The 20,973-nt window shown below is 38.2% G+C and overlaps 2 protein-coding genes and 1 long non-coding RNA gene across 5 annotated transcripts; 1 reads left to right on the top strand and 2 right to left on the bottom strand.

The window, feature by feature from the left end:
• Window positions 1-673: 673 nt before the first annotated feature.
• On the bottom strand, window positions 674-8,098 carry LOC102227031 (sodium- and chloride-dependent GABA transporter 2-like). Its single transcript, XM_005807961.3, has 14 exons — window positions 7,428-8,098; window positions 6,057-6,191; window positions 5,574-5,714; window positions 5,394-5,478; window positions 5,193-5,325; window positions 4,427-4,561; window positions 4,245-4,348; window positions 4,019-4,143; window positions 3,529-3,641; window positions 3,310-3,447; window positions 3,040-3,142; window positions 2,457-2,557; window positions 2,157-2,327; window positions 674-1,647 (listed from the first exon to the last, which is right to left on the bottom strand). Exons 1-14 carry the CDS (start codon window positions 7,585-7,587, stop codon window positions 1,537-1,539), a joined length of 1,755 nt encoding a protein of 584 aa, XP_005808018.2. The 5' UTR covers window positions 7,588-8,098; the 3' UTR covers window positions 674-1,536.
• LOC111612001 lies at window positions 5,697-7,527 on the top strand. The gene is made up of 3 exons (XR_002754357.1): window positions 5,697-5,761; window positions 6,035-6,143; window positions 7,445-7,527. It is a non-coding gene; the product is annotated as an uncharacterized LOC111612001 (long non-coding RNA).
• Window positions 8,099-8,235: 137 nt separating the features above from the next.
• Window positions 8,236-19,739, bottom strand: LOC102226774 (von Willebrand factor A domain-containing protein 7-like). 3 transcript variants are annotated; one of them, XM_023350767.1, is made up of 18 exons: window positions 19,444-19,739; window positions 19,106-19,264; window positions 18,240-18,574; window positions 17,874-18,107; window positions 17,616-17,712; window positions 16,956-17,081; window positions 16,636-16,831; window positions 16,373-16,542; window positions 14,695-14,807; window positions 13,440-13,556; window positions 12,435-12,632; window positions 12,213-12,345; window positions 11,430-11,582; window positions 11,227-11,319; window positions 10,858-11,132; window positions 10,342-10,478; window positions 10,078-10,237; window positions 8,236-9,991 (listed from the first exon to the last, which is right to left on the bottom strand). In XM_023350767.1, exons 3-18 carry the CDS (start codon window positions 18,480-18,482, stop codon window positions 9,437-9,439), a joined length of 3,000 nt encoding a protein of 999 aa, XP_023206535.1. In that variant the 5' UTR covers window positions 18,483-18,574; window positions 19,106-19,264; window positions 19,444-19,739; the 3' UTR covers window positions 8,236-9,436. The 3 variants fall into 3 exon arrangements, with proteins under 3 accessions (XP_023206535.1, XP_023206534.1, XP_005808017.2); XM_023350766.1 differs by having other exon boundaries at window positions 19,106-19,739; XM_005807960.3 differs by having other exon boundaries at window positions 18,240-19,739.
• Window positions 19,740-20,973: the final 1,234 nt, after the last annotated feature.

The following is a 20,973-nucleotide window of genomic DNA, read 5'->3' as shown; positions in this document are numbered from 1 at the left end:
GAGGTGATAATATACTTACAACACAACATCTTTGAGAAAATATAAACGGAGAAAGTTTGCATTGAACGGTTATTTGCGCAGAAGCTGTTAATTTATTGGCACAGGAAGTAGTAGAAAACTTGTAAAGTGTTTCAGGTCTTTGCAACACAGAAAATTAATTAAAAAAAACCATTTATTTATACAGGTTTAACCCATTTTGCACGTAATTATCAGAAAACATATTACATGTTCCGCTCTGAGTACATTTCTCACAGGAACACTAGTGCTACTGCATTGTCTCCTGCCTCCATTTTCAGTGGAAATTCCTGTTAACCCATTGCAAAAGTAAGGATTGTTTAAAGATTTGTGTAGTTCACATCAACTTCGGACGTTTCAGGGATGGGAGAATTCAGCTTTGGTCCTGGGTTCCCCTCAAACTAGTCATCAGCTTCAGCCTAGCGAAACAATTCACTTCTGATAAATAAATGCTACAGATAAGACAGAAACTGCTCTCAAGCTTTTAACAGAAACTTTTCCGAAAACAACTTAAGTATCTGTTTAAGAAAGTAAATCTTAGTACCAAAGGTGTTAACAGCAAAAACAACCAGATTTATATGTAAAGGTAGAAAAATCTTTACATTTACTAAGTGTTTGTTTTGAGTAAAGTATTTTACATTTGAAATCATATCCATTAAAGAGTAAAAAAATATCAAATAAATAAAAAATACCAAATAAAACAGCACTGATCCTTCTGTGGGTTAGTAATCAGATCCCTTCGTTGTTGCATCAATTGGAAGACGGAGGTGCCTCTGTGAAAAAAGCAATGTAATATATCTCTATGAGATATACTGTACATTGACAGCAACATGAGACGGCATGTTTTTCTATTGCATATCTCAGAGAGAAATATTACATATTGAATTTTATGTTGCATTTTTCTTTATAAAGCTGCTCCTTCAATCAAAAGTATACCAATATCTCCTTTTTTCCTCTGTAAAATACATAAGTGAAACGTTCTTCTGCTCATAAAAAAGAAACAAGGTAACTTTTACTTAAAGTAAAATTTTAATTTGGTACTGTTTATTTTTATTTGAGTAACATTTTACACTGGTAACTTGTAATTAGGTCAAATTTGATCAAGTAAGAGTAACTGTACTCTTACTTGAGTACATCATCTTTGTACTCTTTCCAGTCATGTCATTGACTAAGCTGTGTTTCTGAGTCACGAAAGAAAAACAGATAACCGAATAAGTTAAATACTGAACACAGGAGATTAATATTATCTGCAAAGAAAGTTCAGAATGAAATCTCATAAAGAGCAGAACTGAAGAATGTACAAAACAAACAAACTCTGAGTTACTTTGAACACGTTTGAGGCGGTGCTGTTAAAACGTGAGTTATTTCTAAAGGTGATGGTGCGAAGTGCATTTCATTTGTGGCTGTTGTACGTCACAGGAGAGCAACAGGAGAGCAACAGGAGAGCAACAGGTGAGGCTGGTTAACATGTTAAATTGTAATTTTAAGGAGTTCCAGGTACATCAGTTTGTACATCTGCTGTCAGTTGACCATGAATGGCTGCATCAGGTCAACACCCTTGTTTTGCAGCTCAGCTCCTCTTATTTGAGTTGGTGAGTCACTTAGAGCAGGTTGGCACAAGTACTGGAGGCGCTGCAAAACAGTAAAGAAGAGCTACATCGGCAAGTTCAAAGGAACATATTTGATACTAGACTATGCTGTTGCTGTGTTATTACTGCTGATTTTTGCCACATCAGGATATGAAATACAGTCCTTGACATAAAATGTTCATAGTTTAAAAAATCTACTTTGTAATGTAACTTTACAGAATAGAAATGTAGAGATATCCTTTATCTAACATGTTTTTATCAGGGTGATCAGCATCTACAGGTGATGTAAATCTGCAAAAAGTTATCTTATACTTTTCATAAAATTTTAACCACTGTTCAGCCTATTGGTCTTAAGAACAAATTACCTGACATTCTGATTCACAATGCCATAGCAAATCTTCTATTTTTAAGGATCCACATCGTTTCCATTTCATCAGTATTCTCCAAATCCTAACAGAATTTCTCCACAGTTTGGAAATTAAATGCTGTGTTTTCTTTGCAATAAAAAAATCTTAAATGTAATTTGAATAAAACATTGCTATGCTTTCTCACCTGTCTAGGTGTGCCGCTGGCGGTCATCATCTTATAAAGTGCCCACCCAGGTACAAGCAGGATGGAGGAGAGAGCCAGCACCCAGCCCAACACGTAAGCCCAGGATGGGTAGACATACCAGCGATTAAAGGTCAGAGGCTGATACTTGACTAAGGAACATATGAAAGATCCCTGAAAGGGCAAACAGGTATGGTTGAGTTAGTCTCTGGTTTGAAATTAAGCATAAATAATTACCAAATTCAACAGTTCACATCTGATCCAGTGACCAAAAGCACTCTGACAGAGACACAGGTGACTCACCAGTGAGACCAGTGGCGTGAGGTAAAGCCAGCAGATTTTGAAGAAAGGATTGGCCTTCACCCCTGTCATATCCTCGATGATGCCATACAACCGATCGGCCCCTAAATAATTACATGTTGATGAGATTGTTTTGCACTTGTTTGAAAGACATGTTGTAACATTTAACAGTTAATCAGTCATTTCTTTTATAGGTTTGCAATGTTTAAATGACATTTTACAATTATTAAGACTCCAACTAAAGGTGTGTCAAATAAAACACTTCAAATTATTTAATCTTTCATTACAGTAGCATAATTTGAAATAATCACTATTAGTCCAACCTTCACTTTGTGTAATCTTTTGCAGTGAGACGGCAAGGTTGAAAAAATACTTTTTATATGAAATCAGGTGGTCCACAATATTTTGTTTGTATATCCTTCTTTTGCCAATAGGACATCTTCTAGTCTCCTCTAGAATTTCATAAGATATATTGTGGGAAAGAGGGATCTTTGACCTTTCCTCACTGCGCAATCTCTCTAGATCATAGGTTTCCAAGTTTGAAAATTGAAACACGTTAAAACATGCATAGCATCAGTGTACGTACCAAACACCCAGCCCATCGACAGAGTTTCAAACACACAGAGGAAGAGGATGCAGGCTCCATTACATGCATAGTAGTCAAACAGCTGGAACACAAACATCCCTCCCTTGGAACAACAGCAAAAGAGAAAGAAAATCATTTTCTTATTTTAAATTTATGAAAGACGATTTCATCCGCACATCATGACCTCACACTTGTGACAAAAACAATTGTACAAGAACAATTCAGTATTGTAAGGTATAAAACATTAAAGTTTTAACGTTGAACACAGACTTCGGTAATCATGACGAGTTGAGAGAAGAAGCAAATCAGACAGAAGAGCAGGAGGAAGCTCTCCCGGCGTCCTGCCCGTCGCATAACTCTGGGAAACATATCAATGATGGACGCCATCACCACCTCCATGGAGACAAACTGAGCAGAGAGAAGATAATAACAGAATTACATTTTCAGACGAATACTTATGATCCTCCTTCAGTTGCCTGGGCAGCTTACTTCTGTGTCCAGACCCAAGAGGATGAGCATGACAAAGAAGCAGATGGACCAGAGCTGGGGCAGAGGCATCATGGCCACCGCCTGAGGGTATGCGATGAATGCCAGGCCTGGACCTGGAAAACAAAGCCAAAGTGATGATTTAATTATCTCCTCCTTTTAATATGCTTTTATTAATCCATCAACTGCCCTACCAGGTAAAAACCAAACTAATAACACTGCGGAGTTTTATAGACTACCCAATGAATAAACAGACATTTTTTCAAAGACATACTTTTTTTTTCTTTTTTTCCAACAAAGCTTAATTGTTTAGGGCAATAACATTTGCTTCCTGGAATCAATGAAAGTTTTAGAGCTTCATGTGTAAGAAATTAGCCTCGTCCATTTTTCCATCAACTCTACCCAGGTTTTCTGTCTCTGCTAAAAAAAAACGTCCCCACAGAACTTCCATAAAGATGAGGTTACATATGGCTGAAAATGTGTAAATATTCACCTGACTCGGCCACCTCTGCAATGGGAATGCCTTGCTGATGAGCCATGAAACCCAGCACAGAGAACACGGCGAACCCAGCTACCACACTGGTAGCACTGTTCAGGAAACACAGCCACAGGCAGTCCCTAACAAAACAGAGCAATGCTGCATTCATTGTACTTGATACATGGATAATATACTTCAGTAGAGATGCAGAAGACCTATTGACACCAACAAGCTGTTCTACCTGTAGCAGTTGTTATTGTGTTTGTTGTAGCTGCCCAGCACAGTTAGAGAGCCCACCCCAACACTGTAGGAGAAGAAGATCTGCGCGCCGGCCTCCATCCACACCTGCCCCAACAACAGCATCAGTGGACACATTTGTCTCAAAACCTAGCTGTCTTCAGTCTTTCATCCCTTAGAGCCTACCTGAGGGTCGGTGAGTCGGGACGGTTCAGGAAGAAGATAAAAAACGACTCCTTCAAGGGCGCCGGGAAGAGTTAGTCCTCGAATCAAAAGGATTAACAACATGACATATGGGAAGGTGGCAGTGAAGTACACCACCTGAAAAAAGGGAAAACACAAGCTCACAATTTGAAACCAAACTTTGAATAGCACCCTCTACATTTTTGGCGTCTTTGGCAGTCATGTGTATTATGTGGTAGCAATAAGCTGTTGCCTAATTTCACTGAAATTCTGAGAAGAGTTAAGCCAGGTTAACCTCCCTGAGTAGATTTTTTTTTCTGAGTTCTGAAAAGTCAATCTTGGTATTCTCTAAGCAAAACATGTAGTTCTTTAAAGTCCAGTGAATGTGGAACAATTTGCACATGTTTACATATGTGAGGTTCAGAAAAGACTTCTTTATTTTTCTTGCCTCCCATGTACTCCAAACCACTTGCTTTTGTACCTACCGGTTGTCATGGTGACCACAAGATATCATTCTGTGTTGCAGTACTGACTTGTTTAGCTCTTGTACCACTCCTTCATCCTCATTCTGCATGGCTTCAAAACAAATTCTTCCATTTTAAATGCTGACTACAGAAAATAGTCTTCTGAGTGACATACTATTTATACAAAAAGGTAATTAGAGGACAAGGATCAACAAATGAAACTTCTTAGACATTCTGAATAACTAAAAATATTAAGTTAAAATCACATGTGTTAGACTTTTTTTCTGTGAAAAAGATCAGCTGACCTTTCCTGTGGACTTGACTCCTTTCCAAATGCAGAAGTAGCAAATGATCCACATTACAATCAAGCACAACAGCACCTCCCACCTGATGCTGCCCACCTCCTCAATTCCCCCTGAGATAGCCAGGACACGCCGTCTAAAAACCAAAAACACATTTCATATCGGCCTCATAAGCAGCTGAGCAGCTTCCTTATCTTCACTTACTCCCAGAATTCTGTGGCCGCTGAGGTGGAATTAGTCCTGTTGGTCCACTGCAAGGTGCTGTTTGTTGAAAAGTCCACACAGTCCTCTGAAAAGATGTTGGTAAAAACGCTCTGTCACTATGGTTCTGTGACTATGTTGCGTCTGACAGCTAGGAACATTTTTAACATATTTGCATGCAACCTGTGTTCCAGTAGTTGTCACAACTGGCCCAGGGGAGCTGGGAGCTGAAGGAGAAGACCAAATAGAGCAAACCCCAGGACAGAATAATGATGTACGTCATGCAGCTGTAGAAGAGGATCAGCTGCCCTCCAAAGCCTATACCTGCAGAGCAGGAAACAACAAAAGCCTTGATTTATCCAGTGGCTGAAGTGAGATTTTCCAATTAGACACTGTAAAGTTAGAAAAATGTTTGAATCGGGTTCATGTTTGAACCCTGAGGAAAGTCCTAGATATCAACAAACTTAACATTTGACTAATGTGGGCAAACAATCTGACAGGACTCATTTAAGATTTGATTAAATATTTCTACATTTGCTGTTATTATTCTAAACTTCTATTTACAGGAGAACCATCCATTTTATATTTTGACCTTATAAGTCAAAAGCCCTGTTTATGATGTTTTACTTTCTCTGTCTCCAAAGAATAAAGTTCTGCAGGAGTTACCTTCTGCAAGCGGACACAGCTTCCTCCAGCAGGTGATGCCACCCTCCTGTGTGTACTGGCCCATGGTTGTTTCCAGCAGGAACAGAGGTACGCCACAGGTCACCACAAAAACCAGATATGGCACCAAGAATGCACCTGATTTTTCAAAAATAATCACTTGGCTTAGAGGATCAAAACAACAAATTAAAACACTAGATTCTGATATTTGCATTGTGCTGGAACCATTTTCTTTACGTTTTTGAACAGTAGCTTGGCAAACACATTCATCTCGTTGAAATTTTTTTAACAGTTTTCCATGTTGCAATCAATGACGTATGAATTTTATTAGGATTTTATGTGAAAGACCAACATAAAATCATTGTGAGAGGATCATTGTGAAGAGGAAGGAAACCTTGCATCATATTTCTTCCATTTCTCTACTACTATGCGCTCGTTTGTGTTGGCATCTCAACTAAAATCCTGACATAATATGTTGAAGTTTGCATTTAAAACATGAGGAAATGTGGAAAGACACAACTCCTTAAATGTTTTATTGCCAAAAAAGTAAAGTAAAATAATTTCCTAAAATATTTAGAATATAACAATGCAGGAAACCATTTATAAAGTCAAAGGTGAGCCACTGACATTGGAACCATTGGAGCATAGTCTGCAGATCTCTCACAGCTTGTTTCTCATTACTGAAAAGTTGCATCCCTAAATAAAGTAATACACAAGATTTCTTTGGAAGGTTTTAATATTTTAGGTTTCCATGAAGGATAATGTTCTCCTGGAAGAATTTGAACCTTGAGTTAAAATCATTTAATGTTTCGACCATTTTGACAATCATCAATTGGTCCTGAGAACAGGAACGTTGCACTTTGGCTCTCTTTTTGAACAAATCAAAACATCCAAGACATTTTTTCATTATTTATTTACTTTCAGTTTTTCAGTTTCTAAGAAAAGAAAAAAAAATTATCTGCTCAAGTGGTTTCAAAAAATCTCTAAAAACTATGAGTTTCTCACAGAGATGATTTGAAGACATCACCTCAAGTTGACGAGAAAAAGTCTTTTAAAACAGTTAAATCCCCAGAAAACATGGAACAAACCTCCTGCTTTATTTTACCCTTCACTTTCATAGAGCGCATTGCTTTGGTATTTGCAGTGGAAAACAAATACAGCTTTTATTCCCAAATTTAAAGCTATGCATAATACACTTTTTGTAAAATTGTTATTTAGCTGACTGATGCATCTCATCTCGCCTTTTATTTCTAAAAACCTATATATTGTTTAAATTTGGGTTTCTGACCTGACTGATTTCCACATAATTTTGTTCAGGTTTTCTTATCGTAAAGTAAAGCCATGATTATCAGTTCAAATCTAACATCACCTTACCCCCTCCGTTTTTGTAGCAGAGGTAAGGAAACCTCCAGACGTTGCCGAAGCCGACAACATTTCCAGCCACGGCCAGCAGAAACTCCACCTTGCTCCCCCAGTGTCCTCTCTCCTCCACCTCAGGTGGAAGCGCTTTCTGGCCACATTTTTCATTCAACATGTCAACGGGTTTGGTCTAGACCCAGAGTTTCTCTTGATCTCTGAACTCTGTGTCTGGTTGTCTTTCTATGTACCACAGACATGTAATAAGCAACTGTATCGACGGTTAATCAGTTTTCAGTAGAATTGTAAATTATTTCCAAGCTGACTGTGATGTTTTGTTTATGGAGCGTGTTGCAGAGCTCTTGACAAATGTGAAACAAATGCAAATTAGTAATGGAATAGTGAAATGTACTGCTTAAAATATTGCCCATTCATTTCAATACACTTCAACAGGTAGACACGTTTGAGGTTGGTAGCAATGGCTTTTTATTCCAGATAGAGAACTCATAAATCCTATTGTTATATTGGATGGATCTGTTTCACCTTCAAAGAGAATTTGTGATGTGAAAGGATATTGTAGAGGGATAAAATTATGTTAATAGTTAATAATTATGCTGTTTGGCTGTTTGCACTAAGGTTTATATTTTTTATATTTATATTCCTTTATTTAACCAGGTAAACCCCGTTGAGATCTAGATCTCATTTTCAAGAGGGACCTGGGCAAAAAATTTGCAATACACAGCAACCTGGTTACAAGATAAAAACAATTAATACATATGCACAAGTATAAAACAATAAAAACAATTTAAAAACAATGACACCGTTTCATAGAATCTTGTTGCCTATCTTTAAGAACTGCTCAAAATAAGTCCAGGTATGTTTTTTATTAAAAGGAAATGTGCTGTGTCAAATGTACTGTAGCAAAATGCAAGTCAAGAGATCTGCACCAACCAAAGAACGAACTGGACTGGTTGAGAATGCCACATACACAGACAGATTTGAGTATAAATACACCCTGCTCTCAGTGGGTGGTGGTTGGGGAGCATGATGTGATGATTTGTTTTTATTAGCCAATTTCATTCCTTAACAAATATTAACCAAACACACAGAAAGGTAAATATTACTTTGAAGTTTAGTTTATCTTGCGAATTTTGATGATCTGTGATGCTGTGAACCTGTTCCCATCCTAAAGGTGTGTGAAGTCTTTTTGGAGTGTGTGGCTCTTTGAAACGCCTGAGCATTTCTGAGACCCCGCCAGGCAAGTTAAGATCAGTAATCATTGGGTTTTTGACAGTGTAGCTGTCAAAATAGCTAAATCAAAAGAAAAAGTTTAACAGAAACAAAACAAAAGTTCCATCACCATCTCAGTCCCTAAAGATAGTTGAGAACATTTGTGGAGTGAGCTGATGGGAGGAAATACACATCTGGATGTATAGAGACATTGTAGAAAGAGGAATGGAGAAATAACTCCCTTGCTCAGTGGTCTCCAGAAGAGACTATTAAGTTCTAATGGTAAAAGAGAAATGTTCAGAGAATTAACAGGAGAGGTACGAAGAAGTGTGAAACCAGAAATTTTCTTAAAGGTAATTGTTACCCATTGTTTTCCCGTCCTACTAAATAACTGTATTCAAATGAAATATTACGTTCATCAAAAGTTTGCGGTGAGAGATCATGCTGTCGCAACAAAGGATTCATGTATTTGGAGGCTTTTTACACATCTTTATCAGTGGTGCCAATAGGTGTGGGTGGTACTAAAATTATTTATCCTTTTTCATCTTCCTGCTATGAACATTTCAGTGCTACCCTACACTTTTCTCACTGAAATGTACCATCTATTACTTTTAACATAATTTTTTTTTTCATAACCTATTAGGAAAGTTGTCATTTGGTGCTCTGGTGCATTTTACAATTAGTAGTTCCACATTAAAGCATGATCAGCATTTATTTGAATTAAGTGCACTTCCTGTTATACTTTTCTCTAACAGGTTGTATGAAGTTAGGAGCAAAACATTTGTAATTACATAGATCTACATCAGTGGAGACCACAGCAGGCCCACCAGCAGGAAAACGACGCCTGTCAGTGCTGCTCGTCCAGTTCCACTGGTTTCTGTGGTCGTGTCACTCTGTAGCCTCTGCTGGTCAGATGTCAGAATGCAGCGCTTCATATTTCCAGCTTTGTCCCACACCAGCAGCTCAGCTTGAGCTGAGCAGCAGCTGGACGTGTACACGACCCACAGGGGCTGCGATGAACCCAGTCTCCAATCAGACACATTCAGAAGGGCCTCCCCAGTCCGTAACCTGGCTCTGTGGTGGTGATGCTGACGGTGGCCGGTTGTTTTGTTTTTGTGTGGGTGTTGATGCTCCAGGTCGGGCAGGGTCTCCTCAAAGCTGTCCTCTGTGGATGGCGGGTTGCGGAAAACTGTCAAAACACCGTCGCCTTTCTGCATCTGAAGGGCAGCGAGGCCAGAGTGGACATCATCAGACACGACCACAGACACTCTCCAGCTGGACTTGGCGCAATCCGCCGAACAGTCAGAGTGGAGCCGTGCAGCAGAGCAAGACGGTGGAGATCTGTCAGCATCCTGTCAGAAAGCAATGGCAATGACCATTCAAGGAGGAGTCTGTACTAAAGTTTGAAAATATGAATCAAATACTTTCTTTTGCTCACCAAAGGGACCACAGTTAAAAATGTCACTGCATAGTTTGATTCCAGTGAGTTCAGTGCGTGAACCGTGAGCGTGAGCGTCACAGTCGCTCCAGCCTGAGCCGTGGCAGGAGTGAGGAGGCTCACCTCTGCATCAAAAGAGTCTTGTTCCTCAACGAACAACCTGATTAACAAAAAGTCCAAATTTGCATTAACGTGAGTGACCATTTCTAACATAGAGTTAAAGAATCTCCCTGCAGCAGATGCATTTCTATTCTGTCTGCGTACCCGTGTGGCCCCCTCGTCAGGAGATAACCACAGTCATCATCGGCTGTTAGATTAAAAAGTTGAGCAGGACCGTGGTTGTAGATGGTGAAGATCACCACTGTGAGGTGGCCTGGTACGAGCTGGGGGGTCGACATCATCTGAGGAGATTAAGATGCACAAAGTGATAAGTGAACTATTAAAACTATAGAGTTAAATTACAGTAAATGGACGAACCTGGACATGTTTATCTACATGTCCATTTATTTGGTAATCGGTAACAAAGGTCCCTAGATTGGCTTCCATTTAAAAGGTTATTTTAGTGTTTATTAGGTAATCTTGGCAATTTATTTATTCTACACTTGAACTCTTGATTGTTTTTTAAACTCACTTTAAGATATTCTGTTTTTAAAAACAAGCAGGAATTTTCTGAGCATTTGTTTGAGATTACTGCTAATTGAGACTGAGACAAGCATGGAAACAGTGAAAATCAACTCAACAATACCAAATTGATAATAATAATTTTATTTTTTTTTTTACCTTTATCTGAACGTGAGTGGGCTGAATCTTCTCTGTGGAAACTCTCTCCAGCTTGTTCCCTCTGCTGTCCGAGCCTGCAAGTTGAACACTGAAGGGAACTGTGGGGACGTGGTCCACGAAGCCCACAAGCTCCTCCAAGCCGTGGGTGGGTGCAGACGAAGACTGATTCAGCTTCACCTCCTGAAGACTCTCTCCTTCAGCACCAAGCAGAGTCGCGTAAAACAACCCTTTTTGAGATTGGCCTGTCACTGTGAGCACCAGGAAAGCTGGGGCACCTGAAATATATATACAATGTTTGGTAACCATACATTAAAGTAGCAGAATTTTTAAAGATGCACATTAACACCCAATAAATGAACAATGCTTCACCTGCCACAGGACTGCCCTCCACTCTGGCCAGACCTGGGTGTGTATCATTAGTCACAGTGGCAAAGTAGTACAGGAAGTCTACACTGCTGTCACCTGGTAGTATGAATCAGAAAACAAAGATTTCTTAGACTGACCTTTCACTTCCGGTCATGTTAAAACATGATATAGATATGTTTTTTTTGTTTCTTTGTTTTTTTGTTTACCTATCACAGTGAAGGTTAGGTGATCGTCACTCTTGGCTTGCAGCTTCCATTCACCAGCCTGAACAGGAGGCAAGAGTTTGATACGATACAAACCCTGGAAATGCTCCAACTCTGCTAGATGGCCTTGCTCCCTCAATATAGATTGTCTTTTGTCTGAAAATTGAGACGACATTAACAGGTTACTCAACCATCTTCAGGTTGAACAGAACACTGCAACCAGACTTCAGACCAAATCACAGAAGTTTTGTCACATCGCACTGCTACTCATCCCCCTGCACTGACTCCTCAACCACTCTAGAATACACTTTAGGATCTCGGGCTTTTAATGGCCAATCACCAGAATACATGTTGGGACTTTCTAGCAGTTCCCTAAGATTATGTGACCACAGCCTGCTGGTTGTGTCACATACAGTGCTGGAAACTAAAAACCTTCTCAGCAGCAATACAGGACTCTGCAATACTCTCCCCTCTCCTTTAAGTTTAAAGCTGGTTTTACAATAGCTTTTAAATAACTATTCAATGTACTTATATCTAATGGCTTTGATATTTTTTTGTGGACAACTCTTTGTGATCTATAACTTGAAAGGTCCTACATAAATAACATTTTACATATTTATTTGTTCAAAAGGAATTCTAAGAAGGTAATGGTAAACTGAGTGTACTTTTAACTCAGAAGGAGAAGGAAAAAAATACTTTTGCTTTTTGATATAGAATTTCATATTCAGATACATTCTCCTGACATTGCATTGGATGACACATTCTTGGAAACAGTGCAAACATTACCTGACGGACTGGTGAGGATACACTCAGTCATGGTGCCCGTTATGTGTAGGATGATGTTTTTTACTGAACTGTCAACTCTGAAGGAATGCACAGACATTAACTCTGGATCACTTTTTGCACGGAGGAGGGTCACCTGAGAAGGAGAGAGTGGTTTAGCATGCAACTTTGATTCACAGCTAAAAGTGTGATATGTTAAAAAAAAATATGGAGTTAACTATTTACCTTGCCCACAGCAGTGTTGTCCTCCACTATGGTGGAGACCTTGTGAATGTCAGAGTTGGTGGTGAATACAGCCATTCCTCCTGACGCGACCGACAGGGAGGAGTAGAGAGAGAAACGATTGGGAGATAGAGGTTTCTTACTGCTCCTCTTCCTCCTACTCCGTTTCGGTGTCTGCTCTTCAGTGAGGAGAAATGTTATCTGCAGAAAGAGCAACCGCGAAGGTGAACACAAAAACCTCTTCCTATGTAGCAGTCTGCTTGCGATTTCAGTGTGTATGCCTTGTTGTTCAAGGCCTACACAGCAAGTGAATTAAAAAATGAAATAATGTGACTCATAAATATAAGTACTGATATTTCCATAATTATTTAAATATATTGTACAAATACTGAAATATTTAAATTATTTAATAATCATGGATTATTATTTCGGTATTTATTTGGATTTTTTAAGTTTTCTGTTCTGCGACTATGGAATAAATTCAACATTATTCACTCCAGGGCTTTCTATTGTTCCTAACATTGGATTGGTTACCAAAGACAGTCATTTAATTTTCAACCACTCGCATTGTCTCTAACTATGGAAGCCCGTTTCCGCCACTCTGTTAAAAAAAAATAAAAATAAATTATCTCATTATAATGAGATAGTATCTCAAAATAATGAGATACTATTTTGTATCTCATTTGTATCTCATTAGTATCTCAAAATAATGAGATGCTATCTCATTATAATGAGATAATTTTTTTTTTTTTAACAGTGTGGCGGAAACGGGCTTCCATATCTAACAGTGTCAAGCCTGCAGAATGATTTTGAGCAACAGGTCAAATTATTTTTAAAAAATTTAATAATAATAGATTTTTATTTTTTTTACATACAGTCAGTTCAAATGTTAACAATTTTATAAAGATTTAAACTATTTTAGTTGTTATACATTTACTTATCTGTTGATCTCAATAACGCTTCCATTGCTGGGAAATTTTTCAAAAGTCTCTTTAAAGGTGAACCCACCTTGCTCCGTTTCTCAAGCGCGAGCGCCTTCACGGCATCAAAGAGATAAGCGTCTTTGGGAGAAGCGTCAGTGAACACAAAGATTTCAGACTCTGGTGGGCTGTGAGTGAGGGCCAGCTGTGAACACACATACAGGTCGTTAGCGTGTACATATTTTTGTTTTGTGCAGAACTCACTTCTTCTTCACAAGGCCTGGCAACCACTGTACCCGAGTGTTGAGCTGAAACAAAGCCACCAATCAAACGACATGGGCAAACACTGCCGTCGTGTGGATAAAAAGAAGACCTACAGCTACATTTCACAGTCTTGTAGAAAGTCATTACTTATTACTTATACACTGTTTGGCACAAGTAAAATAAATATATTTCGAAGTTTAAATATGAAAATTTATGCTAGATCAAATGTTTGTGAAAGGCTGACATGTTGGCCGTTCTCAGCCAACATGTCAGCCCAAATAAAATCTTATTTTTCATGGCCTCAGTTCAGTAATTGTAAATTACAGACTAAAACTGTATTGATGAGGAATACACATAATAAAGGAAATCTTCCACCAGATTAGTGTGGAAAATTTAATAACACACTAAGGACATTCTGCTTAAACAAAATTATCCATCCATCTTATCCTTTTAAGGTCACAACTGTCACTGAGAGGAAGGGTACACTGTGGACAAGGTTTGGTTTTGTTTGGTGAAAAATATGTGCTGTTATATATGACTTGAAAAACTAATATTAACATTTGAAGATCATGTCTGAGTATTTTTAAAGTCTAATGTTCCACAGAATTGTTACTCTAGAAGCTAATTCAGAAAGTTGGGAATAAAAAGAAAAAAAGAAAAGAAAAAAAACTTGTTTTACTACCATTTTCAGCTACATTATCTAAAAGACAATAAATGGTTTTTAAAAATTGTTAAAACAAAAACCTAGATAGTGTGACATTCTTTTGAATGCAGCTCGACTTTTGCAAGCTTTGCAGGGCCAGATAATCTAAACCACTTCCTCTCTGGCTCAAGCTCAGTCAGATTGGACAGAGAAGATTTAGATACAAATGACTGTCATGCATGAGTTAGAGAAAAACTAGTGAATAGTTGGTCAGCAACTGCTTTGCAAATCAGGTCTGGGTCTTTATCAGAAGTGTTCTTAAACATTGCCATAAAACATTATCTACAAACATTTTTTTTTGTTAATGTTATCAACGTGTTTTGTTTTTATTTTGTTTGTTTTTTTTTACTCTGAATATTTTAGCTTCTAAATTTACCTGAATGGCAGAAAAACACATTTCTGGTTCATCTCCTCCTCCCAGAGCCATCAGGGCCTCCATGTGCTGCATGAACTGGTTTGGATCATCAGCTTTATAAACTGGTCCAAATTCTTTAAAATTAAAGAAATATGTTATTGTGAAAATAATAAAATTCAAGTTATAAGAAAAGACCTTATAACACATGCGATCCAAATACTAAATTACTTTGCACAATATGTTTGTTTCTTTATCTGTTGTTCTAAGAAAGCATAAAAAAGAAGTGTAATAAAGAAAGATAATAAAGACAATAAAGAAATGTATGTTGCAAGAATTTGCAAGATCATTTTATGGCGAACATTTACTTTCATGATTCGGCTTTTTCCTTGAAAAATCATAGGATAACTGGTGATTGTTGCAGGATAAAAAGCTTTAGAAGGCCATGTAGCTGTGGTGGATGATGCATTTTTATCTTTTACAGGAAGATGGAAAAACCTTGCTGATAAAACCCATGCAAGTGACGACAGATCAATCCAACCCTTATATAATTTACTGAAATAAGGTAATTAGAAATTAAACTTTGTTCATTTTCAGTTATTCCATTTTCAGTTGTCCATTTGGAATATTTGATATAATTGTCATATTCTAAATATCTCAAAACAAGATTTCCATTAACAATATTCAATTAGAGTAATAGTGCTTAGTTTTTTACATACATGACAGACATGTGTTAAGACTATTGGCTATTCAAAACTATTGACCAAATGCCTTCAGTCATTGAATACTGTGTATCATTGTGCTTTAAGGTTTGTAACCGGTAGCAGACGTTTTATACATCATTGTGAGTTGTATGCAAAAGCTAAATGGCCTCCTTTAAGCATACGGAGAAACAATCACCTGATGATCCTGATTTATAAATCTCTACTAGGCTTGGCTCCAGCATACTTAAGCTCTCTCTTGCATAGATCTGTTAATCCCCATTCTTTACGCTCAAATAACATCTTTCTTTTGCAAGTTCCACATGTTCGAACTGAAAAGGGGGAAGCAAGCATTCAGTGTTATGTTCAGCCTGGAATCAGCTCCAGTCTGAACTCAAGATGTCAGAAATGATTTTGTTGGATTTATTTTGAGCGGTTCTTAAAAACAGGCAACAAGATTCTATTAAACAGTGTCACTGCTTTTAAATGGTTTTCTATTGTTTTACACTTGTGCATATGTATTAATTAGTTTGATTTTGTAACCAGGTTGCTGTGTATTGCAGACTTCTGCCCAGGTCCCTCTTGAAAATGAGATCCAGATCTCAATGTGGTTTACCTGGTTAAATACAGGAAATAAATCATAAAAAATGAAATAAATTAATTTGTCTGTTATTTCATGGAGTTAATCCCAAATTGAAAATGTCACAGAAATTCTCCCACTGTGAAGCTTGGAGATTTTTCTTTTTACCAAACTTCCAACTTCCTCACTTTGGACAGGTTTAGATGTGTTTTGTTGCAGATATTTAGGATGATCAACAAACAACTACCATACTTAAATAACAAGTTCGCCTATGTTTCCCCTTTGGAACAAAGCGTGCCTACTTGTCATGCTGTAAACCTGAGGAAAAGATGAAGAAGTGAACCGTATGAAAGAATAAATTGCTGTGCTACAGCTCCATTTACTTGTGAAGGGTGTCAACAAAAAGTGAAAGTAGGGTCACCTGGATCATGGAAGGGCACAAGCAGAAAGGTGCCAGGCTGCTCTGCTTGGCTGGCTCGGCTCTGGATGATGGAGTGAGCCCTGAGTCGGGCGGCGGTGATCTCCTCAAACATGCTGCCTGTGGTGTCCATGACAAACACCAAAGCTGGAGCCTGCCTCACGCTGAAGAGCCTGTCAGCGGAAGTTTTTCATTGATTCATACAGTAGTACTGAGAGAACTGCGTTGGGCATTTGTAGCATTTCATAGGATTAGTCTCAACTTACTTGAGGAAGGCCTTGGGGCCCACAGTGTCTTTAAGATCTCTCAGGGCAGTCTGGGTAGCTATGGCAGCCAAACCTGCAGCTTCCACATGGAGGTAATGGTGAGGGGAGAAGAAAAATGAGTTGGTGTCTTTGTTGATCCCCCCTCTGGCGCTCAGAAGTCTACTTTTGTCAAAAATGCCTCCATGGCTACATTTGCCTGTAAGAGAAAGGTTGGTTCTGCTGAGGTTCACAGGCTGAGCAGAAAGAACGAATAAATACCTCACAATAAAAAAAAATAAAAAAAAATGAACCCACTGAACTGCAGGTGCATGAACTTTTACCTTTAGGCTTAAAGGGAAAAGAGCTGCTGGTGTACCCGGTGGTGAGCAGGTTTGAGTTTTTCAGAGACAGTAGGAGATTGTTTCTGCAGCTAGGAGTGAAGCAGTCCTTGCAGGTCGGTGTATCTTCTGCCAGCATAACAAGCAAACACATTTTCAGATATAACTAAACTAGTTGAAACACAGATGATAAATTTTTATTCCTCATTATTCTAAAATAATTATTTAGTGCCTCTTTTTAATGCAACATATGCTGTGAAGGAACTCTTTATTGACACACAAAGTAGAAAACTATGGTCTTTAGAAGTGCTAAGTACCATTATGAAAGTGTGCCATGTTACTGGTCATAACAAGCAACAAAATTCCTTCGTGCAGTCATTTCAATTCCAGTTGCAAATATCACTGACAACACCCCATAGTTACTAGAAGCTCTGAGTCACAATATGTACCTTAGCCATGTATATATATTCAATAGACTGTACCCATAAGAAAAAGTGAAAAATTGCATTACCATGTGTACTTTTCTATCTTTCATTGTAAATTCTATTTTATTTTATATGCAGAATAAATAAAAAAAATACATATATTAATAGCATTAATAGAAGACACGTTTCTCTTGATGTCAGTAACATTTTTATCATATTGAAGATCTGAACGGTTTACCTTTAGCTAAAGGAAAAGGAGGCTCATCTGGCTGCAGGAGATGCAGGTAAATTGATTTTTTGCCCATCTCCACCCAGTTACTATGACTGTAGAAATCCTGATATAAAAGAAAAGTTTCACCATTAAGAAAAAAAAAAAACTTTTATTTTTCCAAACCCTAAGACTAAATAGCTATTAACAAATATGAAAAGAATAGACAGTGTGAGGAGGACAGTATTATGATTATTATCAGATCTCAGATCCAGGTTCAGTTTGTACCTGTAAGGCATGGGACAACTGGCCCAAGCTGTGACGGGCACTCGCGTACTCTTTGGCTCGTACTGAGAGAATAATCTGAGTCCAGAACTCCCGAAGCTTCGCAATAGAGTCGTCAATTCTTTCTGAGTCAAAGTGGTAAACTGGATTAGCTGCAGTGCCACTCTTAAGGTCCATGTCTGCATTAGAGTTCACCACATCTCTCACGGCTCTCCAGAATCCACGGCCAAGGTAAATCTGTGAGTAAAAAAAAGAGTTGGTGCCTTCTGGTGATATGTAAGCTGATATATTGTTATCACAATCTGTTCTTATTTAAACACAATGTGATCCAGAAAACACAGAAAATAAACAAAGTCAACATAACCTCACATTTTTCTCTCCTTGGAGGTCGTGCTGTTTTGTGGTGTCCCTCAGGACCTCCAGGGAAACTTTGATGATGGCCTGTTCTGTGATGGACTGGTGTGTGTATGAGTCAAAGGACAGAATCAAAACTTTGGACCAGAAGTTGGGAAAGAACCCCATGCATGGTGACACCAGGAACAGAAGACATAGCAACAAGGACCAGGACATCTGTCTCTGATGTCTGCCGCAGGTTCTTCTATCTTGTGACATAATGAGTCAGTAGGCAAGAAGGTCTAGACGCAAGACTCAAAATTCAGACAGACACTTAGCAAATTATCCATTCTCCAAAAAGGTGACTGGATCTGCGGTTTGGAAGAAGAACACCAACAACAGGGTTTGCATCAACATGTTGATTATCACCAAATCATATTGTTTAATACGATGTTTCCTTTTTCTGTCTTTATCGTTCTCGTCCCACTTCCACTCATTCCTCTTCTTGTTCTCAGCCTTTTCTTCTTATTGTGCTCAATTTGTTTTTAACAAACACTATAAGCTGAGATGTTCTCACAGTCTCATGCTTTGTTTCAGTGTTTCCCAGAGACACTGAAACAAAGCATGTGGCCTATAAACAGCATCACCCTCCATCCCACCAGTTTGCATTCAACAGGTGTCAAACCGATGACTTGAGCGCATAAAACACTAGTATGGGGTCGCATTTCTTTATTCTTCCTATCCTATTTGTTTTTCAAGCAATTTCATTTTGCCTGTACTATATTAACTAAGGATAAGCTAAATTTTACCTTCCACTCTACATGAATATCTCTTTTCTGCAGTCTCTTGAGGGTGTGTTAAATCCGAACCATCTGTATAAGAGCTTAATCAAACAGTCTTACCTTAGTTCAGGGAGGATGTTTTGCAGTGCTCTGGCTTTTTCTTGATACCAAACTTTTGTAGAGAGATGAAACGGTACAGAACCACAACAAATCAGAGTGCACACGGCAACACCGCAACCTGTGAAGCAGAAGATTCTTTTGCTGCCTGTGTATATCTGCCTGTTAAGGAAAAAAAAAACTCTCATTTGTCTGTCCTTGGGTCCTTATTTGCAGTTGGTAGAGGAAAAATAACAAAGGAATGACAACCAAGATATGAACTTTGAAAACACTTTGTTGCCCTTGGATAAGAGTCTGAATGGTGCTGCTGGTTCTTCACTTTGTTTCATACTGTTTCTTACCACGAGGCAGAAGATCTCATTTTGCAGCCTCCCCATTGTAGCCTCCTGCTCCTTCTAGCCCCCATTAATCCATGGTGCATTGATTCAATACAATAGGGTTGCATATATTACCAACCGGGGTGTTCAGGCTAGGCATACCCCAACCCCCCTCCATGTCCTCCAACCATCACTCTCAATTTTCCTCACAACATGAAAAAACTCTACTTGTCAAAAACGTTAACTCCCTGACATGTTTCTCCTCTCCCTGTTCACCAAAGCTGATGTCTAGGTTGTTTAAGACAAAACAGAAAATGATCATCCTTTTTGTCTTTCTTGTCGGTCAATATCACTTCTCAGGAGGATTGGTTGATTTAAAAAAGAGAAGAAGGACCTCACAAATACTATTGCATTATGTGCAAAAAGAAGAAAAAAAAAGGATTTCAGAAGTTGTGAGTGAGGGAGGTGGAGTCTGCTAAACCCCAGACTTTACTGGAAATTGGTTGACAGTGATGTTTACTGTTCACCTGTTTTTAAATGTGTCTAGTTTTTCTTGTTGAGCTACTTTTATATCTGTCTTTAATTTTTTTGTCATTTTTGTTTGAGCTCTGTAGCGCTGTGTTTTTCCATCTGTGGTACAAGAGGGGAACAAAATACAGTAAAGCTAAAAATTTGAATCTTGTCATTAGATAATCTTCCACAGCTACAGCATATAATTCTCAATAAAACTACTGCAGAAGCTAGCATGCTCGTTCTTTTGTATACAGAGTTCACCATCAAGTACCAACTGTCATCAAATATCATTTTTGGAACTTTAAATATTGTAACCACATCCCACAGTATTTTAAAAGCAAACATGACAGTCACTTTTCTGCAGTCAGAGTTAATAGAAGACAAAATAAGTACCCATGTCTATACTTACTTTTTAGGCTACTTTATTTGGATGATGTGAATTGCAGAAATTGTGTTTCTCATTTTGATATGTGGTTGAAAACAAAAACTTTAAATTTAATAAGGCCTATACAAAGCAGAAAAAAAACAAATAAGAAAATCACATTCCCAATATGGATTGCTTGGGTTAGTTGTTAAAGTGTATTGAAGGTTGTCTTTAACTAAGGCACAGCGAGATGTAGTAGTGAAGACCCTGGTAGACAGGCTTAGATGAATGAAAAGAGGATTATATAAACCCATATTACAAATAAGTGCACATAATCTGAGGGAAATCACAGACAATAGAGTTTTTAAAAGAGATACAGTCACACAAACAACTTCCCATATTGGCACCATTATGTCTAACCGTCGTAGTTATGTGGTCTGAATCTTCCAGCGGTGGTCTTTATTGGCACACACCTTCATATATGGTGGCTTGCTGCTCTGCATTATCTTATAACATTCGGGATTAATAAATTTCCTTTTGGTTCAGTCAAGCTTAAAGGTTGTTAACGTAGACAGTACTGAAACATATCTAGCTCTTTCAGCTCAAATGTGAGATGTTGCTGTTTTCTAAACATGGATTATATTTCTGTTTTCTTCTTGTTTTCTGAAGCAAAACAT

This window comes from Xiphophorus maculatus, chromosome 18 (genome assembly GCF_002775205.1).
Source record: "Xiphophorus maculatus strain JP 163 A chromosome 18, X_maculatus-5.0-male, whole genome shotgun sequence".
NCBI lineage: Eukaryota > Metazoa > Chordata > Actinopteri > Cyprinodontiformes > Poeciliidae > Xiphophorus > Xiphophorus maculatus.
Note: the sequence above shows the minus strand (reverse complement) of the source record. Positions and strands in the feature narration are given on the sequence as shown.

Bases quoted from the DNA above. Each gene is read 5' to 3' on its own strand.
- LOC102227031 (XM_005807961.3), bottom strand. From the start codon at position 7,587: ATGTTGAATGAAAAATGTGGCCAGAAAGCGCTTCCACCTGAGGTGGAG. The intron at 3,642-4,018 runs GTGAATATTTAC...TTTGTTTTCCAG, and splicing joins TGCAGAGGTGGCCGAGTCAG to GTCCAGGCCTGGCATTCATC. The intron at 2,558-3,039 runs GTACGTACACTG...GTAATTATTTAG, and splicing joins GTCGATGGGCTGGGTGTTTG to GGGCCGATCGGTTGTATGGC.
- LOC102226774 (XM_005807960.3), bottom strand. From the start codon at position 18,482: ATGTCACAAGATAGAAGAACCTGCGGCAGACATCAGAGACAGATGTCC. The intron at 18,108-18,239 runs GTGAGGTTATGT...TTTTACTCACAG, and splicing joins ACCTCCAAGGAGAGAAAAAT to ATTTACCTTGGCCGTGGATT. The intron at 16,832-16,955 runs GTAAAAGTTCAT...TTTCTCTTACAG, and splicing joins TTTTCCCTTTAAGCCTAAAG to GCAAATGTAGCCATGGAGGC.